The sequence below is a fragment of the Polyodon spathula genome, chromosome 2, assembly GCF_017654505.1.
Source record: "Polyodon spathula isolate WHYD16114869_AA chromosome 2, ASM1765450v1, whole genome shotgun sequence".
Classification (NCBI taxonomy): Eukaryota; Metazoa; Chordata; class Actinopteri; order Acipenseriformes; family Polyodontidae; genus Polyodon; species Polyodon spathula.
In genome coordinates, this window is record NC_054535.1 from 43923540 (window position 1) to 43948002 (window position 24463).

Sequence of the window (24463 nt, forward strand, 5' to 3'; positions counted from 1 at the left end):
ATCGTAGGGTTCTCGCCAGCGCTGTTGAACGTAATGGACCATTACGTTGTTACCTGGAAAAATGACACTGTATTCAGACCAAAAAATAATAATAATCCTGTGAAACATTATTGATTATTCCTTTATGTGAGAAATTGGTTTGCTTAAAATACTTGTTTCAGCTCTCAATACTCTTCAGTGGGTTGGTTGTGACAGCATGTTCTTTAGTTTGGTGTGTGTAATGTATGCAACAAGGAGATGAGATTGAACTTCACTGAACTTTATTAGCACATTCCCCCTGTTGACAGATGAGACTAGATCCTGGGTGTGCCCCTGATACACAGCTCTGTAACAACCAACATCATTGCAAATCTTAATTATTATACCATAACTACATTCCCTCTAAGATTTTCATTTAGTTAGCCCCTGTGGCTAAAGTGACTTAACATTTTTTAGCCACACTCGAGAAAAAACAGTTAACAATACTATATACAGGTTATAAACATACTGTTTCAGCAAGGCAAAAAGACGTGTATTTTATTTGAAAACACATAGATATTTAAATGCCAGACCCTACCATTTGCAATACACACACACACATATATATAATATATATATATATATATATATATAATATATATATATATATAATATATATATAGATAGATAGATAGATAGATGGTAATACTTCAGGGAAGGGGTTAATAGTTTCCCTGCCAAAAACAGGTGTGAATGCACATTTTTGTTAATTATTTTATTGTTTAATTGTCACCCGCACCTGGGGATTATTGCAAATTAGGACCAGATGCAGGGTATAAATAGTCAGCAGCCAGTCTACTCGGGGCTGCTGAGTAGTGGGAAGCAGAAGGTGTGCTCTGTTTCCAAGCAGTCAGAAGTAAAGTAAGTGCTGTGTTTTTTTGTGACAGGTAAACGGCTTAGCCATCAGGGACCTGTTAAATGTATAGTTAGACCTCCAAGATGGAGTTAGGTTTTGTTTTGTTTATTTTTTATTCTGTGTTATTAAAAAGTGCGCGCAAGCACTATAAACTTCCATTTCCGTGTCCTGGGTCCTGTCTTAAAGGGGGCAACAAACTGTGTAAATTGCAGTTCATTTATATATATATATATATATATATATATATATATATATATATAAAACTCTGATTCACATTTAATAAATGGCAAACTTATGGCCCTTTGGCTCTTCCGTATTACATACCGATTTGTACTTTTCAATACTTCACAAAAAACTGTGACATTTAAAAAGTCCAACATGCCGTAAATACTAGTGTACAATGATTATGGCTTCCAGTAGATTTTTGCGATATCGTTCTGCAGTTTCTTTGATTGATTACATCATGATAAAACATGTAAATTATGTTAATCTAGACTTATTGTTGTTTAGTTTTTAATTATCAATACAAAAAAAAAAGGGGTATGTGATGCAAAAGTTATGGCCATAGCTGTACCATCTCTCTCAGCAAAAAAATGTGAAAAAGTAATAGTTGATACTTTTCAAGCAAGGATGTTTAATTTTACTATAACCATTAAAATATTTAATATATAAAATGTAATACACAGTTAGCATTTTGGATGTTTTTACTCATGGGTAAAACAAAAAACAAAACTAATAAATAATGTTACTATAAAAGTCTAATTAATATTCACCATTTTTTGATCCACTGATCTTTGGCGTGCTAGGCATGCTAACCTCTACACTACAGTCTCCAGCTTTATGCCTGTCCCTTGTTATTAGCCAAGAACCTGTTGGCAGTTAATGGTTGGTCTTTCTAAGTTGAACAGAGGCTGAGATATCCACCACTAAAATCTCAGGGAGGTACCTCGCACCGCTGTCCCAGGAAGTGCTCTCTGTCTCGGGCAAACCTCTCCTGAGGACTCGGTGGTGACAGTTTGTTTTTTTTTTTTTTTTTTGTGTTTGCGAGAGTGTGTGTGTATGTGTGTGTGTATATATATATATATATATATATATATATATATATATATATATATATATAGATTGCACACGTGGGATATTTTTTATATTCCAAAGACCACCTTAAAGCAGTGACATTACAGTAAAGGTTTTAAATCAGTGCACTCACAGAATAAACTATTTTTATTCTGTAAAACAAAAATAAATTACTTAACTAAACTTCTCGTCATAAGTACTTGTGGCAATGTTGCCCCGCCCCCGTGTGTATTTCTGTGTTGTATGTTTCGTGTTATGTGTTAATGTTGGTGTATAGTCATTGGTACACGGGATGTAATATGGGGTATGCGCACAAGTGTTTAAAATGTATATTTGTATTTAGGCACAAGGATTGCACAGCACTTCACGTGTAGGTAAAATGTAATAATATGCGAGCACGGAGAATTGCACTTTATTAATTCACGTGCAGTTGTACCGAGACTCCAATTGAATGATTGATTAGCAATTGAGTCTCGTTACAGCTGCATAAAAGCAGCATGTTTTCACTCACACGGGGTTGTGTGTTTGGTGAGTGGAGAACGGGATTGGAGACGGAGGTAACAATAATAAGAATAGTTAAAATATCAGCTCACTGTCTCTATTTTGGCGAAAAGTGTCGTGCTGTGTTTTGTTTGTCTTTACAACCTTTTTTATTTTCTGTTGGTTCAATTATTAAATGCTGAGCGAAAACAATCGCTCAGCTTCACCAAACTCCACCTCTCTCTGTTATTTATTTGTTGGTTCCTGGTTCTGGTCTGACGTCACCCACTACAGCCGTCTTTGTGACAGTACTGTAAATGGTTAATTATGTGTGGAATAAACAGAAAATGCAGTGGTTCTCTGTGGGTAACTAAAAAATATTCCATTTATGAGTAAAGATATAAACAGCTGATTTAGTCTTCTAAGTGTGCTACTCACTTAGAACCATCGTGGTTGTAGCAAATGTTTATATACGTGATCTGACTCTTGGGACTTCCACGATTAGTTAGTTGTAAATGTGTACACCAACTGCTGTAAACCAAACTGCATTATTTTAATTTTGACACTAACTGATTGCGCCAAATTCTCAAAAAAGTACATCATCTAGAGACCCAACTTCTGCAATGAAAAAGTAAAACTAACATTCAGGAAATGTGTAATTTAAATATATGCTCCCCATTTATTAATGTTATCACTAAATCAATGTACTTTTAAATGAACTGTTCAATTTTCTACAAAGTAAATGAATGTAGTGGACAATACTAACCCTAAACGTGTACACGTTCAAACTAGACACCTCATATTACTGGCTGCATCTTTTAATAAAATTGGAACAACGTAAGGCTAATCAATCAAAACGAATCACATTTATAATAACAAATTTGGTTAGAGCTATACAAATATCCTGTTTGCTACAAGAAGAACACCAGCTACACCTGCAGGAGTATAGTGTAAAAAAATGTTAGAAGCAGCTTAACATTGTGGTGCTGGCATTGTTTTTGCCATCTTATTAAAAAAATAGACTATTGAGAAGAACTCTTGCTTTGCAGTTGGCAGGTGATGCTGCCACTTACAAAAAAAAAAAAAAAAAATCATCCACAATCCAAGCAAATATCTTGCTATAAATATGCCAGCACTGCAATTCCAAATCATCTAGCAGCATTTCAAAAAGCTCTGTGTGATTGATCTGTGTACATGAATACCAATGTAACTTTCATATTGACGAGGAAAAGTAAAATATGTGGCATTAGATTAGATGGATTGGGCTCCATAATAGGAAGATTGACTGATTTGATTTAAATCTGTATGCATCAGCCCATTTTACTAATTTCTCCATATTGTTTACTTACCCGTCTTTATACCACTCATCATCCTTATAATCTATAGCACAGTCTGATTTTCATTTCACAGAATGTCCCAGTCTCTTCTGTTTCAAAGGAACTCCCCAGGTAATCATTATACAGCGTTGCTTGATTGACACGTGGGCTTAGTGCATCATTATGTTTGATGTCTGCATTTAGAGCTTCCAGAGAGCTCTCTTCTTGCCTAATTAATCAATGGAGACACCAGGTACCCCCAGCAAGACACCTCTGGTCATTCATTTATATTAGGAGCCGGGCACTGTACATTAGAAACATGCTCTAGCATTGATGGCAGACGCTCCTGCTCTGCACCGAACAACAACAAAAAAACAACAACAACTGTATTCGATTTTGGATATAAGGTTGTAACAGCCAGTGAAAGATCTGTTACAGTCAGGTATGGCTACGGAACATGACAGGAGACAGACAGGTTGTCTGAAATATCGAGATAATCGGTTTTAAAAATAATAATATTTGCACACCCAGGTGCTTGACGGGAGTGATAGATTAGGGTAGGTGCAGTACATGCTTTAAAAAAAAAAAAAAAAAAAAAAAAAACACATAATTTGTTAATATAGCGTATATGCACATGCCTTCCTGAAAAAGAACAGTAGCTACCAGAAATGCATTGGGTTGTCACATGATATTTAAATTTTGTTTGACAAAAAAAAAAAAGGAAAAAGATCCTCTAATGTCAGCACGCGTTTGCTTTGCAGCACATAAGATATTATAGAAGGCATAATATTAAATTTAAAACTTTCATTTGAATGACAAGTGGCACAGAAAGACAGCAACACAGTTACATTAAAATACAATTAATTGTTAAATGTCAGAAACATCGCCTATGCTTTTATTTGTTACTGTATTCCCTCCGTTTGTAAATACCTGATCAATTCATTCAAGTGCAATACATACAATAACATCTCAAATCTGATTCTCATACAGTACACCTTACCATACAAAAAGCCTCTTTTATTACAATAAATAAAAACAGCTTAATTAAAAAACCCTGCCTGTCACATAGTACTATTGTTTAATAGAGAAATTGGCTTAGAAAACATATTTTCGTGCAATCAACAACTTCTTGAACTAACTAACAGTCCTGTTTGACACGATTATGTATTTTTCAATATACAGCTATGGCCGAAAGTTTTATATCAGCAAGAATTTAATAATTTAATTTTAATTAATTAATATCTATAAAAATATGTAAAGCTAAGGGTGAGTTCGTAAACCAAATCTGATACTCGGAAAGTGTCTGAAAAATCTCTTCAGAGTACATCAGAGCGTGAATTTTTTCTCTATGCGTTAAAAGCCAGAACGAAATGGCACGGAAGGACACCTTTAATTAATTCAGTTGCGTTAAAAAGCAGTGTAGAAAGTTACACACACGAGGAGAATATTTTGGCATTAAAAACTCACCGAACCGACCTTACATTTACCATTCTATGCAGTAAACAGCTGTATAAATAAACCCGCCGGGAATGAAAGGTCAGTTAAGTAGGTTTTTTTTTTTTTTTTTTTTTTTCAGCAGTATTACGTTGTTCACACTTATTTGTATTATATGTATCTTTTTAGTCGTGTTTGCACCTTCGGAACCGACTTTTCCAGAGCTGCTTGGTGATAAAAGATGGTTCTGGGCTGGAACGGGTTAATGAGCGCGTTATTAATCGGTTCTGATTGCTAATATATTTTCACGTGCGTGTAACGCTGTTGTGAAGTGTCATTCCGCCTCGTTGCGGCTTTTACCCCATCCCAGTTTTTTCAAACCACCTAAAACGGGTTGGAAATGGAAGTCGTCAGCGAGAACACAAAAGTTATGGCTTTCTCAATGATTGAAAACACGTTTGGTAATGTTTTACAAGATCTTCAATCTGACAGCAAGGACGGAAATGTAAGCCGGTCGTTCGTGGAAAATGTAATACTGATAGTACTATTATTAACTATGATCACTATGCAGTTGTGCCATTTCATGGTTTTTCTTAAAACCGATATAATCGATTTTTTAAAAAAAATTATATATATTTTTTACTTGAGTTTTCAACTCAAGCCTAATAGTACTGTAATTATCACTGCTCTTCAGTTTGATTTTGTGTGTGTGTGCGGTGGTACGGCTTTTACAAAAAAAGAAAAATGGTGAGTGCTAATTGGTGTTGAACAATTCAAAATGTAAAACCTGAACTTAAAATATGAGGAATATCATATTTTTTCTCAAAAAACATTAAAATGACAAACATAGAAATAAATAATAGAATCTAAAGGTTTAAAATTTACCCAAATCAATATTACACACATGAGGAGTAGTATTGATTGCAGTAGTAATAGTAGGGAAGGATTGAATTGGATAGGATAGTAATGGATAAAGGCGTCTGCAAAATGTCTATAATAATAATAGTGGTAGTAGTTGTATGTTACACTCCTAGTGGGTTAGGCAGGTTGTGACAGAATGCGAGGTGGGTTTCATAAACATTTATTTTGAGACCTTTCAAGGGACATGAGGATAATGGCTTTTCATTGCTATTGAGCATTTTATTTCTGAAATAAGCAAACAAGCATGTTTGTTTGTCTTTCTGTCCACAGCCACTCAATTTCTAATTGGCACTTAGATCTGCTCCATTAAAATATTATTTAAAGACAAACATTAAAGGACTGTGTATAGAGGTTGTTATCAGCATCTTGTAGTTCAAAACCGACAAATAACTTTTAACTACAGTGAAACAATCGCTAATGCTGTTACACACACATTAATACAGTTCAATAACTCAATTTGTCATAGTAGCAGCAGTAGTAGTGATTATAGAAGTAAGAGTATGACTTGTTTAGTCATACACATTTGTTTGTTTGTGTTCAGGTTAAGGATTACAACCAAGAGGTTGAAAAAGCTATTCTTGAAATGTTTGCTAAAAAAACTTGGCAGACACATACCAGAATTCCTGGATATGTGGAAACCGTTGCGCCTCTGTATACTGACAGTGACTTCAGAATGCATTTCAGAATGTCACAATCCAGTTTTAATGCATTATGTAATTACATATCAAAAGAGATTACAAACCAGCTAGTTAGTCGACCTTCAGTTCCTGCTGAAAAACAACTAGTAATAGTTGTGTGGTTGTCAGGAAATCCAGAGTCATTCAGGTAACACAGTGTAACATTACAAATAGTAGAAGTGAGGGAGTGCGTTAAGAGTAACGTGTTATAGTATTACATTTATGATATAACTGACAAATTAATTTTAAATTGTATATGGCAATTGCTGATCAGTTTGATGTGTCAAAATCAACAGTTGAAGTCTGTTTTCATCGTGTCATTCGAGCCATTTGCCAGCTCTCAAAGATGTTGAGTGTCCAGAAGGGGACCCGAGTTTAAAAAAAAACAGACGGTTTTAAGGATGCTGCAGGTTTTCCCGGAGTAATTGATGGTACACACATCCCCATCAAAGCCCCACAAGAATACCCTGAAAGATGTGTGAACAGGAAAGGGTTTCATTCAGTACTGCTTTAATCAGTGTGCTACCACAATATGATGTTTGCCAATTGCTACAGTGGTTACCCTGGTTCAGTACATGATGCTAGGGTCTACAGAAATTCTGATCTTTGCAATATAATCCTTGCAAGCACTTGCAATGTAATGCCTAGTGATAGCCATCTAATAGGTGATCCAGCACACCCTCTCCAGCCATGGCAAATGGTGCCCTTTTAAAGAAAATGGTCACCTGATATGTGCAGAATAGTTTTAATACAGCACAATTTGTCACCAGAAGCGTAATTGAAAGAGCATTTGCCCTGCTAAAGGGATGATTCAGGCACCTGAAATATTTAGACATGAATAGAATTGATCTGATCCCAATGTGCATTTTAACCAGTTGTGTTTTACATAACATCTGCATCTGCACTAAGGAAGATCTAGAATCCATCATTGATACTGAGCAGAAAGGCCCTGCTGACCTTTGGCAACAGGGTAATAATGAAGCAGAGAGAGCAATGCCAGCTGCAGTAACAAAACACAATCATATTGCTTATTTTTCATACTGCAGTTTTAATAATTATAATAATTGCTTTCTGGTACTGGAAATGTTTTTTAAAAATAATTAAAGTAAATATATTTTAGCTGCATTCTTATTAGTGTCAAGTCAGTACACAAAAACAAACAAAAAAAACCAAAAACAACAATTTGTGTTCAAACTGGAAATTTTCTTCTTGTCCCTGTTTGAACACCAATTCTGTTTAACACATTTTATTTTACAGTGTAGTACAACCTTCATATTTATTTGTAAAACTACATACATGGACATTCTAATGAATTTTGAACTTGTTAACTTGCAGAATATTGAGTTTATTAAATTTAATATGTAATGGTCTATATTTCATGTGTATTATTAACAAGTTGCTTACAACTTACTCTAAATTTCTAAAATCTATACAAATAAAAGTGTTGTTATTATACTAAATTAGACATTATTTAGATTTGTTAAGGTCTCCCAACAGCTGCATAATAGCTGACTGCTGCTCCAGTAATTTCTGCAACATTGCCATTATTTCAGTGTGTCTCTGTTGTTGTTCTGCAGCCCGTCTCTGAGCAGATGCATGACGGTTTGCTACGTCTGCCCGGTATTCTTTTAGCCAAGAGGGCTCATCAGGACAATTTCTTTCTTGTGTTTTTTTTTTTTTTTTTGTTTCTGCCTTAAATTGCTGTCATGGTGGCAGGATGTTCCTCAAGTGTAGGCACAGTTGGAGTGTCGGATTGAGTTCCAGATTCAAATGATGAAATTTGACTTGTTGTTGGAAAGGTGTTATTGTTACTAATAAAGCCGGATGTGCTACTGGCTGTCGAATGGGGATTTATGTTTGGGTATTTAAATAATAAGGCGTCAAGCGCATTAAAATACGGGCATGTTGCACGAGCAGCTCCACATTTTTTATTATTGGTGACTGTATCCTTGTACACCTTAACATTCTCCTTCCATTTTGTGTCGCATCAAGTTCCAGAAACTGTGCCCTTTTTTTTTAACCATTTCTGCCACTAAATTTTCCCAAGCTGTTTTTTTTTTCATTGTTGAAGAAAGGAAGTTGTGGAGAAGCAATTCAGATAAAGAAATGAGCAAAAGCACGGCTTCCTGACTCCAGCAAAAATACTTTATTGTACTACTGCCCTCAAGTCCCGTGTCTACATAATCTGCCTGTTGTATTGATCATGTAGAATAAATAAATATGGCCTAATAACAAAAAAAGAGCTAAGTAAAAGTGATGACAATTGTCATTGCCTTTAGCCCCGAAAAGCTGTTGTGCCTTCTTTCCTGCTACGAACTTTACTGCTTGACGTTACATACTAATGTCTTTAATAATACATGTAATCTGTAAATAGCGTAAGAAAGGTTACTGGAGGTTTAAGTGGATAGGACATGAATTGATGGCGTACAGCCATTACGGACACTATTATTATTATTTGAGTCCCTCTTTCACCCAGATCCAAGTATTTATTGATTTATCATACTTTGCTACTTTACACATTTTTTTACCTGTAGATACACTGCAAGTTTGTGCATGTTTTACAATCATATCCATGTAATCTTCATACCCGCATCCACCAGCGAGGCGTTAACTCGGCCATTTTGACAGTGAACTCTCTGAGAATCCAGCTCCGAAGCTGGAGCAGCCAGAGTGTGCTCTGAACGCTCCAAAACTCAGAGTTTTTGAACAACACCACAGAGCACTCCCGGAGTTTACGAACGCACCCTAAGTAGTCTGCTAGCTTTCTGCGCACGCAGTGATATACTGTAGGAATGAAAAATTGGGAGTCAATAATATATTAATATGGGGACAGCCTTGTTTCTAGCAGTTCAACTCTTCATAACGTGTTAGTTCTCCAAAAAAAGGTGAATAATTGTGCTCCTGTTAAATTGATATCTGCTACGAATCACATCACCAGAGTAATACAGAGCAAGTCACAGCTCAAATCTGCAGGGTCTTCTCACTCTTCTGGGAGGATATCCCTCCTCTTGATGTACAGTCCACACAAGCACACCGAAACCTGGCATTATCTTAGAGCAAGTAAGCTACCAATGTGATTTATGTTTTCCAGCCGGTAAGCAGCAGCCTATCCTATTGAGACGAGTTAACAGTGCAATTTAATGTATGTGTTGCAAAAAACTAAATACTTTAATTACATAATTATTGGCTAAGGAAACAGACATTTTTTTCATTATTACAGTATCCACCACTTACACCGTCCAGGGTTATTGCGGGCAGACGTTTATTTTGCACAAATAACATTTGCCATTCCCATTGATTTCAGTAACAAAGGCGTTGTTTATACCGTGTTAAGCACGCCGTATATTTCGGGCAAACTAGCTGTTTGTATCTCGTTATGTACCATTCACATAGATTTAAATAACAAATGCACTGCTTATACTGTAGTAATCGCTCCACCAATCAGCTGTTTTCACCTCGTTACCTTGCCATTCACATTGATTTCATTAAAAAAGGCAGAACTTTACTGCAGTAAAAACTTAACAGAGCAATCAATCAGCTGTTTGCACAACGTTACTGAATGATTACCCCTGCACTGTACCTTGGTTATTTAATTCCAGTACGCAGTGTCAGGTTTACAGTTTAACAAAAAACAGCACTAACTGCAACAGCAACCATGGCTGGAAAAAAAAACAATTAGCATCAGCATGAAAATTCAGTGTGTAAATAAAATATCTCTGTTAGATGCTGTGCACTTGCTAAAGCATGCTTGGAACTCTTGTCAGTCAGCAAACAATGCAACGTTGCTTAAAAGAAGCTGGGGTTTCTGCAGTTGAGGAGGAGAGTGCTGACAGAAATACAACTGAAACTGAAACTGGCAACGTCAGAGGGGATGTCGGAGAAAAAACTCTCAGCTGTGTCACCTTGGCGACCAGGGCGCTCTGTCTGAAACAGACACCTATGACGTAAGCGCTTGTGCTGCATTTTTAACACTGGCGTGCTATGGAGCAGCATCCTGCTATAAAGCCGAATTGGAACGTTTTTTAAAAGGCTGACAAAGTTTGCCATCCATTCTTGCAAAAACAGGCCGTCCAGATGCATATCGGAGTTCTTCGCTGGAAACAATTTTCACTAATGTAGTCTGTCTATACTGCACATTTCTGCACTTGTATTACTTTTTTTAACCACATACACGCTTGTTTGTTTTGATTACTGTAGTGGTGACTGGGGGACATTCTGAATGTCAGGTTATTGTGTGGGAGTTTATACCGTCCATCGCTTAATGCGGGTCAATTCTGTTGACACAAACGCGGCTGTTCTAAGCAGTGGTGACTGTATTGCTATTGGCTTAAATACATGTTCCTAAATTCAGAAATGATGCTAGGAAATGATACAGTGAATACGCATCTCATTCTCTGCCAGGCAAGTGTTAATTATAATGCCGGTAAGGGTCAATTAACGGCACAATACAGATTTGTGAATCGGACGAATAATATGCTAATGAGAAAATTTGTCTCTAAGGATACGTTGTTGTAACGTCACGGTGAGTGAAGTTTTCTGACGGTAAATGGCATTTGTGCATCACCCGATGAAATACTGTTATGTTAAATACTATTACTGGACGGTAAGTTTTATGAATATGGGCAATAGTGTTTAAATTAGAGTTAATTATTCAATGGCCGAAAACCTTATCTAGATATAGAGCACATTTCCTAAACCTAATCCCAACCCTAACCCTGCTTCCCCTGTTGACTGACATGCTTTCAGTCAGTAACATGCTGTGACCCAGAAGACACTGCTTTGGTGAAATTACCCAGGGAGCACAAGTGCAAACGGATAACCTAAGAAAAAGACAAAGAAACTGATAGTTTCCTTTAACCTAACGTAGTGCCAGATACCATTTTAAAATTAAAACATGTGTGCTAGAACATGTGTTTCTTTTAAAACTACACATTTGAAATGTATGTAGCTAATGGAAGAGCAAAAGGGCTAAGATTTATGGAATTTATGAAATTACCTACAATTACTTTAAGTTCGCTGAACAGGGCCTGTTTCAAGGTTAATTTGCAAAACGTGTTCTTTCCAACACAGCTGGTGGTCTCATCAAATGCATTGCGACTGGCTCATTTCTGGTACTTTGGAAATATAGAATAGAGATGCCGGAAAGTCTTTTAAAAGTTGATAATTTTTCTGAACTGAAATAGATTGACCTGTCCCGGTCATCCTTTTTATCTGTTGTTTTTAAAAATGAATTTGACATAGTGCATTCATAATTGATCTGGCAGAGTGAACTTCATTTAGGTATAGTTTTCTCATTTCATCTTGCTGTATATTAATGTAATGTAGGAGACCTGTCATATCTGCAATAAAATACAGGTCCTGTAGTTGATTTTCTTGCACACTGCATTATTAAATAAAACAGATTTGCAAGAAATAGGATGGCAATAAATATTTCTTATGAAGCAGTGAGGTGAACGGCAGGAATTGAAAGTGTATCTATGAAATACACCTGCCTTTAAAACCAGTGTAATAAAGAAGTGATCTATCAATACCAAATAATGACCTTAATCGGAAAGATATGTAAAAATATAGCTTCTAAAAGATTTCCTTTATTAACTGTCATCATCTGCACAATATATGTTCGTATAAACGTTGTGTAATAACTATGCTCAAGATTAATGGGTCCCCCATGAGAAGGCAATGTCGAGCGGGATAGTGAATGAAAAATAGGCATTGGGACGGTAACATGCAGATATTGTCCTGCTTACATGCTGTCCCTAGTGTCATTCCCATTCATCAATGTCGACAGGCTTGGTTCTCATTCATCCCCCCAACCACCCCTTCTACAAAACAACCTGATTTCCTTAAAAGGACCAGACATCTGATTCAATTTAGCACCCATTACAAGTAACCTGAATTTGTTTCCTGCCCTGCATTAAAATGAATAGTCTTTATATATATATATATATATATATATATATATATATATATATATATATATATATATATATATATAATACACACACACACACACAGCGCTCCAGATAAGGTTTTGAGTCTGGGAGTAATTTACCCTCTAATTTTAACATTGAGAGAGTCAAATGTATTTTCAGAGGGTAAAATGCAACATTACCTTGAAGTCATGAGTAATCTCGATTAAATACTGTACAATATTTAAAGGTAATGGGGCCCTGTGGCAAAGTGGTTGATAGGGTTCAGGTGATTAAAGAACAGACAGACACTTGTAATCCACGTGAAGAGGTTTGTTTTATTTATTTAAGTCCAGTACCTGACAGCAAACATTAAATAATAATGGAGGCAAGTAATACAGCGCCGTGTTTTACTTAATTTATAATCTCTGTGTTACACCACAAATAGTAATTCTGTTATTATACACCCACACAAAACACATACACAAGTTTGTTAGTGCATGAATTAGTGCTTGTGGTGCAAATACAGTTTTATTTGTGACAAAGGTGCAGTGTTGTCCGGTTTCGTGCTGGCGACAGCTCCGGAACTGTGTTAACTGGCTGGTAACGTGCAAGACAAGACAAGACAATTACAAACAAACAAAAACACAACACTCACTATTATTGGCAACAGAGTACACTTTTATTGTCCTTCTGGCTTTTCTCACTACAAACCAAATGCGAAGGAACAGATTACGATTCTCCGCCCTCCTTATATGCTGGCACGCATGACCCCTTGGTAAACAAATGCAGCTGCCTTTACAATCTGTGGCTGCTACATTGTTTCCCTTCCAGGTCAGTGCATTCTTGCAATGGAGTCTCGCCTTTCTCCAGACTGACCGACTTCCCGACCCGGGGAAATAACTGTCAAGCCAGCCCATCCAAAAAACTCTGTCCTCGATTAGTACCCTCACAGGTCGGGAGGGAGATTTACAACCAAGGTTCATTGTATTTCTGTCACAGGTAGGCGTTAAAGAACCTTCCATTTTAACTGCAATGTTACTTTGAACTACTGTACAACCATGTGTGTGTTCTGCAAGGTTCTTTATCGGCTCAGCGCATTTTTTTGAGCTATCACACTGACTCTGCAAATGAATTACTTGAATGAGTTACTTATATTTTAAGATTAAAATCTTACTCAGTAAATATGTTAAAACTTCACTATAAAATCCATACATATAAATAAAATAAGGAAATGCTTTGAGTATGGCTGTAAGAAAATCATGGGCTGTGAATTTGTTGCAGAAACCGCAACTTAATGTGACTACAGTGTTTCTATTATTTGTATTTAATTTTGTTGCAAAATAATGCAGAAAAATAAGCAAACAAAAAATAGCTCTCACTCTCACATTATCTTTCTATTAGGGGATTGGTATGCCTTCTCGTCATCTCTAGCCAAACATGGTCGTCTTTCCCATTGCTATCTTTGTAACCATAACAATGGGAAAGACGACCGTTGGCCTCGATAGTTGAATGCTCCAGGTTGAGAGGATGTTAAATACTGCACTGCATAGCTAGTTGTACTAGAAATTTAGTTTACAATATGTCAAAGGAGGGAAACACACCCAGCCAAGTAGCAGTAAAACTTATTCCAAAGGATTGTGTAAGAGAACATAAACCAGGAGTATTACATGCAGACAGTGACTTACTGTTTTGTACAGCCTGTAATATTTCCCTCGACTACCAGTGGAAAAGCTCCATCGACAAGCATTTATAAAGCACTGTACACAAGAAAAGGAAGCATCATCTGAGGATAGAACTAAGAAACAACGCAATATTGCTAGACTTTACAAAGAATCAACACAAAACACCGAGCTAAAAAATAATCTGAACTTTCAACTTTGTGAAGCATAGACTGCAGCCAATATTCCGTTTCACAAACTAGGTCACCCAGCGCTATGTCAGTTTAACAGAAAATGTTAAAAATGGAGGAACAATACCAAGTTCCCATGAATTGCGAGCTAATCGGTTGCCAAAAGTTTACAAAATGCACAAAAACCAATGGTTGTGAACTGTTCCAGGAGACAAGTTCAATTGTTATCCTTGCTGACGAATCTACCGATTATGAGGACAGGTACATGTTCGATATTCTGTTTATCCCTGAATTTGTAGACAAGAAAATTTGATTCTCTGACTGTGTATTTAGTTGACGTTTTTTTCCTGAAAGAAGTAAATTCAGTGAGGGTCTCACAAGCTATTGTATAGGCAGTTTCAAAGTACATTGTCGATTTTGATTGAGTATCTGCGTTCCTAACGGATGATGTGCTGTACATGGCAAAAGCATGGACACAGTCCCTGAAAGGCTTGTTTGCAAATGCAGTTCACATCACTTGTAATGTGCACATCCTTAGCCTTGCCTGCAATGTGTGGCACAAGAAACTTTCAAATGTGAACAGATTTGTCATAGCTTGGAAGCAAGTGTTCCAGCATGCACCTGCAAGAAAAATACGATACATGGAATATTTGAAAGCAGTCAATTTTCAGAGTGAAGCTTTTGCTCCAGTAACAGTACTGCCCTGATGGAACTCATGGTTTGAATCTGCGTTGTACCACAGTGAGCGAATTCACATGTATGAACGATTCATCAATTCCGAGAAAGAGCTAACGAGTCCCACAAATGCTCTCACTGAATTGTCTGAATTGTTAGCAAATGAAAACTTGAAGGAGCAGTTTTGGTTTGTTGCTGAACACGCCAAACCACTGATGTCTGCAATCAAAGGTTTTGAAAGTTGTAAACATTCAATCCACCTGACATTCAATGTGTCAGATCTGATTATCTGGGCTGAGAGGCAGACACAGAATGACAATCTGAGCACCGATGAACATTTGAACGTTTTGTTTAAATCTACTTTCTTATAAAACAGTTTGTTTAATAGTCTAGGCACCTTTTTTTAGCGGTTGCCTCAGCCCGCTACGTTGTGTTTTTAGTTTGCGTAACGTCCACAAAATAATAATAATCCTCTGAAACATTGTTGATTGTTCCATTGTGAGAAATTGGTTTTGCTTAAAATACTTGTTTCAGCTCTCAATACTCTTCATTGGGTTGGTTGTAACAGCATGTTCTTTGGTGAGTGTAATGTATATGACACAGAGACGAGCTTGAACTTCACTGAACTTTATTAGCACGTTCTCCCCTTGTTGACAGATGAGACTAGATCCTGGGTGCGCCCCTGATACAAGCAACACCATTGCATATCTTTATATCTTTATTATTATACCATAACTACGTTCCCTCTAAGACCTTCATTTAGTTAGCCACCGTGGCTAAAGTAACTTAACATTTTTTAGCCACGTGGAAAAAACTTTAGCCACTTAACAATACTATAAACAAGTTATAAACTTACGGTTTCAGCAAGGAAAAAATATGTGTATTTTATCTGAAAACATGCAGATATTTGCCATATAATGCCAAACCCTACCATTTACAATACACATAATTATTATATTTAATGTGCACTTTAACTCTTATTCCCATTTAATAAATGCCGAACTTAGTTCCACGTGAAAAAACATTACAGATTTCCTACATTTTAGAGATATTCATGGACTGTATAATCTTTTACATTATTTTGACTGTGACATGGTTTTCTTTCCACTACAGAACTGTAAAGCACAATTGTGACAGTAGACAGTGTTATTAGTGTATGTTAATATTAACACCTCCCTGACCAACTGCTCTAGTTACACAAGATTGTAATAATGTGATTAATAATATTAGTAGGATTGTACACTTCCCCCTACTGTGTTAAAAAAATAAAAAAAAAAAAAAAGTTGTGTTTTTAAGTGGTTTTTTTGCCGTGTTCTTTCACCTGTGACTACTGACAGTAAAATATTGCACCGATTCTGACATTAAAACACAATAAATCATAGTGAGATGAATCCTTCTTTTAAAAATAATAAATGTGTTTTTTGATCTTGAAGCTGCGTGTTTCTGGCTTGCCATCTGTGAAAATGTTCCTGTGACTAGTATCACGGTCATATTTTAGTTGTGTGCATGGGTGACTGGTATTTCTTGGGCTGCATCTTTTGGAACATTCTGGTAATTAATTGGTCTGCACGATTTGTTTAAATTTTTTTTTTCTTTTTTTCCCCCGGTTTGGATGCCATGTGTTTTTTTTTTGTTTGTTTGTTTTTTACAAGTAGCGCCGTTCGCGCATTGTTTCTATTAGAGCCTCTGTGGCATGCATATGTTACGTGATCAAGCTAAAGCTCTTTCATTTGGCAAAGTGAAATCAAACTAAACCGTCTATGTTGACTCATCTATCAGCACACGCTGAATGTGCTGGCAGTCTTACACAAGTACATTTTTCAAAGCCTTCGCCACCGTGGCAAACTTCGGGGAAACATAGTTGAGCCACAAGGCAAAACGTTTCACTTGTGGCAAGCGGCTAGTGGGAATGTAGCATAACAAGCTGGTTTTAAATAAATAAATTGTTCAGACGAAGAACAGTAATGTGTATTCCAAACAGTTTTGAGATATCCAATCTTTTATTTAAAAAAAAATCCAAAGGTCTACAATTTTATAATAATCTTTTTATATGACTTCAGTTTCCCATAGATAGATTTTCATATAGTATGTAGGTTTTAAAATATAAAATATGGGACACAGTACATGTCCAGTTTTAATTGCGATAAGTGGAAATATATTGTGTATATTCCTTAATTATAGAACAACAGTGACAAACGGGTTTTCCACTTATTCTTGCAAGCACACATGTGGTCAAGTTAAGTTATGTCTTTTAATGATGCAACAACCATATATATCGGAAAAACGACTACAAAAGCAAGACTCCGTGGTCACAGTCTTCTTGTTGAACATCTTTTTCTGCACAGAAATGTTTTACTCTGTTTCTTCTGCTATCCTCATTACTGAGAACAATGTTCACCCTCCAGCCACCAAATTACAGCAGAACTTTTGATCCCTGTCATGGTAAAGCAGTGTAAAATACACTTCCCTAAAAAAAAAAACATTAAAAAACTTACATTTTTATCAAATACATTAACAACAAGAATCACATTTGAATATTTCTAGGGAACACTCTTTACACACTGAAATTAACAGATAAATAAATGTTCTTATGTGCGTAACATCAGATATACACATCTAAACATGAAACTCATGGAATTCAAAATGCCTATAGGCTTGATCTCTGGAGATCAATTTTTCTTGGGGTATCCTGTCCCATTCTTCAGTCAGTGCAACACCAAGCTCTCTGATGTCGCATGTAGGGTTACGATGCTGACGAGCACAACTTCCTGGAAGGTCCCAAAGGTGCAATATGGAATTAAGGTCGGAATTTCTTTATGGCCTGTCCATAACTTCTATTGTCTCCTGCTCAAGGCAATCCATGACCACCCTGGAAGAATGACAACACGCATTATCTTGCAAATTGGTCTTACTACAGGGTCCAAGACTGTATGTTCCATTGAGCTGTAAATCCGCCCCTTTTGGTACAAGAAGATCCATGAAACCTCCAATGCAGATGCCTCCCCAGACCATTAATGAGGCCCATCCAAAATGGTCTTAATCAACAATGTTGAATTCAGCAAATCGTTTTCCTCAGGCTGTCCATACTTTGAACATGTTGATCATTCGTGGACAGACGCTGAACTGAACTGAACAAAGCATGTACCCAATGATGGAGCTGCCAGTTCTGATGATCGAGGCAGTAATCAGCAGTCTCTTCGGTGTTCTGGGGTCAATTGAGGAGGTGTATCTGGTCTTGACTTCGAACCACTCACAGTTCACACCGTTTGGACACTTACGGTGGTCTCAAAAACATTAAATTACCTCGGAAGATACATCGCTATAGAATAGACTTCTCCTCTGTGTTGGGGTTTGTATACTGATGTCCCCTAATTCTCCTGTTCGGCAGCACATGTAACTCTGTGTCACTTGTCTGTTCTACAGTTTACTTAAAGCAGAATGGAACATACTGTAGAAACTCATAGGTATTTAAGTGAGATCACGCTAAAAGTGAAAGGGTTAAAAGATGTTGGTCTGAAAACATCTTCATACAAAAAAAAGCTACTTGTTGGATAATAATGGTGATATATATCCCCCGATATGTGGACAAATAGGCGCTGTGTGTTATATGCAAGTTGTGCAGTATACTTAAGGTATACTGTATGTAGGGTTATAAGATGGAGAATGTCTGTTTGGGCATATCGGTACAAGTAGAAACGAACTGACTGAGGTTGGATGCCAATGTCTTTATGTGCAATACAGTATGTTGATACAACCCATACTCACCATCCTATAACTGTAACAAATACTGCCTTATTGTTAATGCATAATTTGCCAAACTTGCATGTTTCTATTAGTAACAAACCCTTATTTATTCCATCTGCGTTAGGTATACTTTGGTGTTAAGCCTATAAGTGGTGCACGGTGTGTAAAGGATCTATCTCAAGGCTGCTCAGTCTTGCGTGTTACAGACAAGGTGTGCCATGTGATTAAGTTTATAGTACAGAGATAGATGTAATACTGTTATTTCATCAGCAGCAACAGTAGTGTTATAATAATAACAATAGTACTGTAACCTCTTATGTTTTGAAGTGCTGGTGATTTGCTGGGCTGCTATAATTTCAGCAAAAGCTTAGATTGTCCTGTCATGACTTTATAAACATGCCACTGCTGAATTGACATCACTGGACTGTCAACTACATCACTTTTAAGAAGGGAGAGTTTATTTACCATTTATGATGGACAGGTAAAGTAGAGATAGCCAAGTTTTTAAAATCTTTTTTTTTTTTTTTACTCTGTTAGCACAAGAAATATTATCTCTGCCCCTCCTCCCATTTTTTATTTTTTTTGCAGTATTTGGTCATTTAGAATCATCTGACATTTTACTAAGGGAGAACAATTTTCCCAAACACATGCTTCTGCTTATGTACCGACCATGCTGAAAGGGAGAAAGATGTTAAAATGTGAGTTTCCAGCTGCCTGATATAATGTTTTATTTAGCTGCATGTTTTGAAATGTCCCCGTCTAGTACAGAGTGCCATATGTTGCATCCCTGTTAGTAAGCAAAGGTTCCCAGTCTGAGTCTGTTCCTGGTCACAGAGGAGTGCCGTCCAGTGCCATTATTTATTGATAAGACTAGGCAACAAAGAGTCTAATGAAATTATCAAATTTCTTGAATTAATTATGAACATGAATAAGAAAGCTAAGCTCTCTGGAGCCAGGGATCTCATTACCCATTCAGTCTCATCATAGCCTCTTTTGGAGCAGTGTGCAGGGGCTTGAGCTTCATCTCATGGACTTGGCTTTGGACTTCATTCAAAGTTGCGGAACTTACTAGCATCATGGTCTATGGTGGCTTAATTTATTTTCTTTCCTTTGTACTGTCGTTTGACCAACAAGCAAGATTTTACAGCAAATGAGGCTCTGCTATCACAACGAGGTGTACCTTTGTACGTGTGTTTTTGGTTTTTTTTCATGTGTCTGGACAAGGTTCAAGAATTTACCCATGTTAATTCATTGGGCAGCTTTTCAAAGAGAAGAGGAAAATAGATCGTCTGAACATTTTGGATTACAGAGATGTGCTGGCATTTCAAATTATATTATATATATATATATATATATATATATATATATATATATATATATATATATATATATATATATATATAGAATATATATATATATATATATATATAAATTCCTTCTTTTTTTTTATTTTGTTTTTATTTTTAAAGGATCCCTTTAGGTAAGCAAATACCACAGCTTGAAAGCATTTGATTTATATTATAGCATTGCTTTATTGCTTGTCCATGCTACATTTCAATTGAAAGCTTTACAACTTTGGTCTAAGGCTTTGAAAGCTAGAAATTGCTACATTAGTTTGTGAATTACTTTGTAATTAGTTTTTGCGTTGACTGTACGGTATGTCTTTAAGAATGCCGTAGACTTGTAATGGGAGATTAGAGTCCTCTTGACCGGAGCTGTTTATAGGGAGATGCTGAACAGTTTTCTTAGAAATATTGCATGCCATTTAATGAATGGCATCTATTTGGATGAAACGCTAACCTGTTCCAATGCTCAGCTGCAAAAGTGCTTTTAAAGCAGTCTGAGGAAAAAGTTTCATCTCACTTCAGTGCCACATTGGTTTTCTTCATTGCATATTTGTTGGTGACTTGTTTCTCCTCAGGTTAATGGCAATGTCTTTCAGTAAAACATATGAACTAATTCATGTTTTGTATGTTTTTTTTTTTTTTTTTTTTTTTCACAGGCAGCTGCTATATTTAATTCAGCCTTTGGAAGTTTTCTGGTGAGTGGCTGTGTTTTAACTTTCTTAGATAAATAATTATTTATTAATATTCTACTGCACACTGTATGATTAGCCACAGTGAACACCTTTTGGGGTGGAGAATGAACCAAGCCTCTGTATATGGAAGCCTATAATGCTTAAACGCAAGACTCAAGGGACAAAGAGAAGCATTGGTCTGATTTTGTAATGCTCATAAATATATATATATATATATATATATATACACACACACACACACACACACACATAAAGCTAGATATAAACAGTTTAGAATTTCAATCTAAGGGATCTTATATGTGTATGTAAATGGGTTATTTTTTTTATATTTCTTTTCACTGTTGACCATTTGTATGTATTTGCTTTAAAGCTGGTTTATCGGAAATGTATTTATTTATTTTAATCAAAATGAGTTAGACTGTTTTACATAATGGTTTGTATGTTATAATTATTAGCTATATCTATTTTTTGGTCATTTCGTTAGTAACTAGAATCTATGTGACCGCTTCAAGACACGGTCTAGAAGAATTTAAAGTGTGTATTTACTGACATATCACTGCTGTTTATGGTGGAATAACTATACTGTACGTTTCAGTTGAACTGTGTGTTTTACAGTGATCATTCTGATCTTTACCTGAATTGATATAATTGGTTTCTCTGCAGATAAGTCTGAAAAAAAGGTTTCTATCAATATATAGATCTTTTTTATGAGGTCCATCAAATAACCATTACTTGTATCAAGGGTCCTGGGAAATGAAGACATGGTCTGGCTGATAGGATGAGGTGGACTGATGTCTTGTGTACTCCCATGTAATTATGGAAGAAAAAAAATTGTGCCAATTAACATGACGTGTACAAAGTTTAGTGGCATTGTTTATCATCTAGCATTGTTTACCATTTACCAATAGTAACAGTAAAATCACTGCAGTTACTTTCCTTTTTGTCAAGGTTATTTCACTAATGGGTTAAGAAATATGAATACAGTTAGAAAAGTCAGCAAGTTTAAAAATAGTAGTTACATTAGTACCATGTAGAGTGTGAAATACTGCGTAGATTTATGTGTGCATGTACAGTATACTGCAGTTGATTTGTTGTATTATTATTATTAAGCACTTGCCATTAAGACACTTACAGTAAGGAAAAGTTGTTTTTGAATATATTGTTTACACTTGAATCTACCAAAACATGTCTTCATGTTTTATATAATCATCTAAACAATACATTCAGCGGGGTGAACACAACTCTGTCACTATATAAAACAAAAGTTCAGCGTTTTAGAATTAGATATTTTACATATTCATGCTGGGCTTTTTAATGTCCCTTGCCTAATTAATATGCAACATTTTAAGGTCTAATTGTTAAAGAAAACTGTGTTTTTTATGTAACAGCAATGATAATAACTAATGATGGATGAATACAATTTACATACATTTCAGACCAAGAGAATATCTGATCATTGTGCCACTGAGAATTGCTCTAAGTTAGGAAGTTAATTTAATGATCTCCTCCCCCCATTTAAGTCTGCTACTTTACAATAATTGGAAAACAGAATAAATGATTAGATTGTACTACATGATGGGCTTTAATAAAATGTGATGGCATGTTAGAATTACAGAAAGGGTGCCAATTACGCATTGAAGCATGATTATTATTATTATTATTATTTGAAAGTGCCAATGAGGAAATGTAATGGAAGAATTATGTTCCCTTTCATTTTACAAAATAGTTTGTTTTTTTGTTTTTTTTTTAACAAATTTCTTTCCAACACTCCTGGTATAACATATTGTACAAAATTCACAATTTTGTAATCGATTTTTCGATAGTACTATATGTCGTGATTACAAATATTCATGATAACCATATCGTTAACATTTATTTAATTATTCAATAATCGTAGAAAACGTTAGTCGCATACTCACTAAAAGTAGCTGGAAGCAGAACAGATGAGTTTCTGTCCAAATTAGGGTAAAATCATTGGTGTGTACTAGGGCTGCTACAATTAAATCAAAAATCAGTTTTTTGATCGATTCCATTCCTCATTATATGGATGAATATAAATACTGGATAATCGATTCAATGATTACATTTTTGTAACGAGCATAGTTAACAACATTTAAGTTTAACAATGAAATTGCACCAAACGCCCTTGCTATTTACAGTATTTTTGCCACAGACAAGCAGTGGGCATACTCTTCTTCGCCTTCTCGTGTTAACTAGCATCCAATTTGCTGGTCCCATCCTACCAGCGAATCAGTTTTGAAAATTCATGGTAAGATCGCCCCTCTGTGTATTCACTGTGCAAAAAAAAAAAAAAAAAACAATAAAAAAAAAAAAAAAACGCACCACCTTGCATCAAGAGCAGGATTTCAGAAATGAAATGTTATATAATTAATATTTAACAATATTCAATAACGTTAAAAATAAATAAATGATCAGTGATGTTAAAGGCAATTTTGGCGTAAGGTTAGCTAGCGGGTACTGAGGTAAGTATATCATTGTATTATTATTATTATTATTATTATGTTTTAGGGCGGGATTTCCTCATTGTGTTTCACAGAGAGTGAAGGTTAGGTGGTACAGTGTTAACAAGATGCAATGCATGGTGCTGCAGCTGTCGCTGAATTTTAAAAAACAAACAAACAAACAAAATGTTTTTCGTAAATTCTTGTCTAGTGTATATAGATTACATTTCAAAGTACTGTAATCTGTTTGGAATAAATATTTTAGTAACCCCCCTGTAGTATGTTAAACTTGCCAGGCTTGTTGCGAATGTTGTGTTTTTTTTTTTTTTTTTCTCCTGACGCTACCCAGGCGTAATTACCCTTCGCATTCAGTTGTTGTGCACACGCTTTTACTGAACTGCAATGATATTAAAATGGTAACGTCACGAGAAGAGGAATGCACTGGAAATGTATGGTACAATCATCAATACTTACTTGATTTTGTCTGCCCAATTAATCGATTGCTATTTTGAGGCTTAACTGACAGCCCTAGTGTACTTTCACTACAAAAAAATATATAGCGGGGAAATGCAGTACCATAGGATGTACATTCAATCCGCAGAATGTGGCAGAAGCACAACAACGAAAGCAGGAGCAACTTCAAACAGGCCCTTCCCTACTTAGCACCCGGTGAAGTTAAAATATGTCAGCAGTCAACAAGCAAGGTCACTTTTAATAACATACTTTTTTTCCCAGTGCGACACCCTCCCTCCTCCGTCCACCCAGTATATCATTTCAATACATTCATTAAAATGTACACGTTATATGCCAGAGGTGTCAAACTATTGGGTTATTACATATAAGAACTCAAAATCCCATCAGCCATCAGAAAACATGTTTAAAAAGGCAAAAAGTGAATGTGATGCAGCAGTAAAGGCAAGTTACCTTGTGTCAGAGCTAATTGCAAAGTTGTCAAGTCACTTTTCTGAGGGTGCTTTTGTAAAAGACTGCATGCTTAAAGTCACAGA

General features: G+C 35.9%; 1 protein-coding gene across 2 annotated transcripts in view; it reads left to right on the forward strand.

Moving 5' to 3' along the window:
- Nucleotides 1–24463, forward strand: part of LOC121296926 (sodium/bile acid cotransporter 7-A-like) — a 130593-nt gene that overhangs the window by 24156 nt on the left and 81974 nt on the right. Inside the window, exon 5 of one of the 2 annotated variants that reach the window (XM_041222848.1) lies at nt 20959–20997. The exons of the other annotated variant lie outside the window; for it this stretch is intronic. Coding sequence (XP_041078782.1) covers nt 20959–20997 — 39 coding nt within the window. The remainder of the gene's footprint in view (nt 1–20958; nt 20998–24463) is intronic. 2 annotated transcript variants of the gene reach the window in all.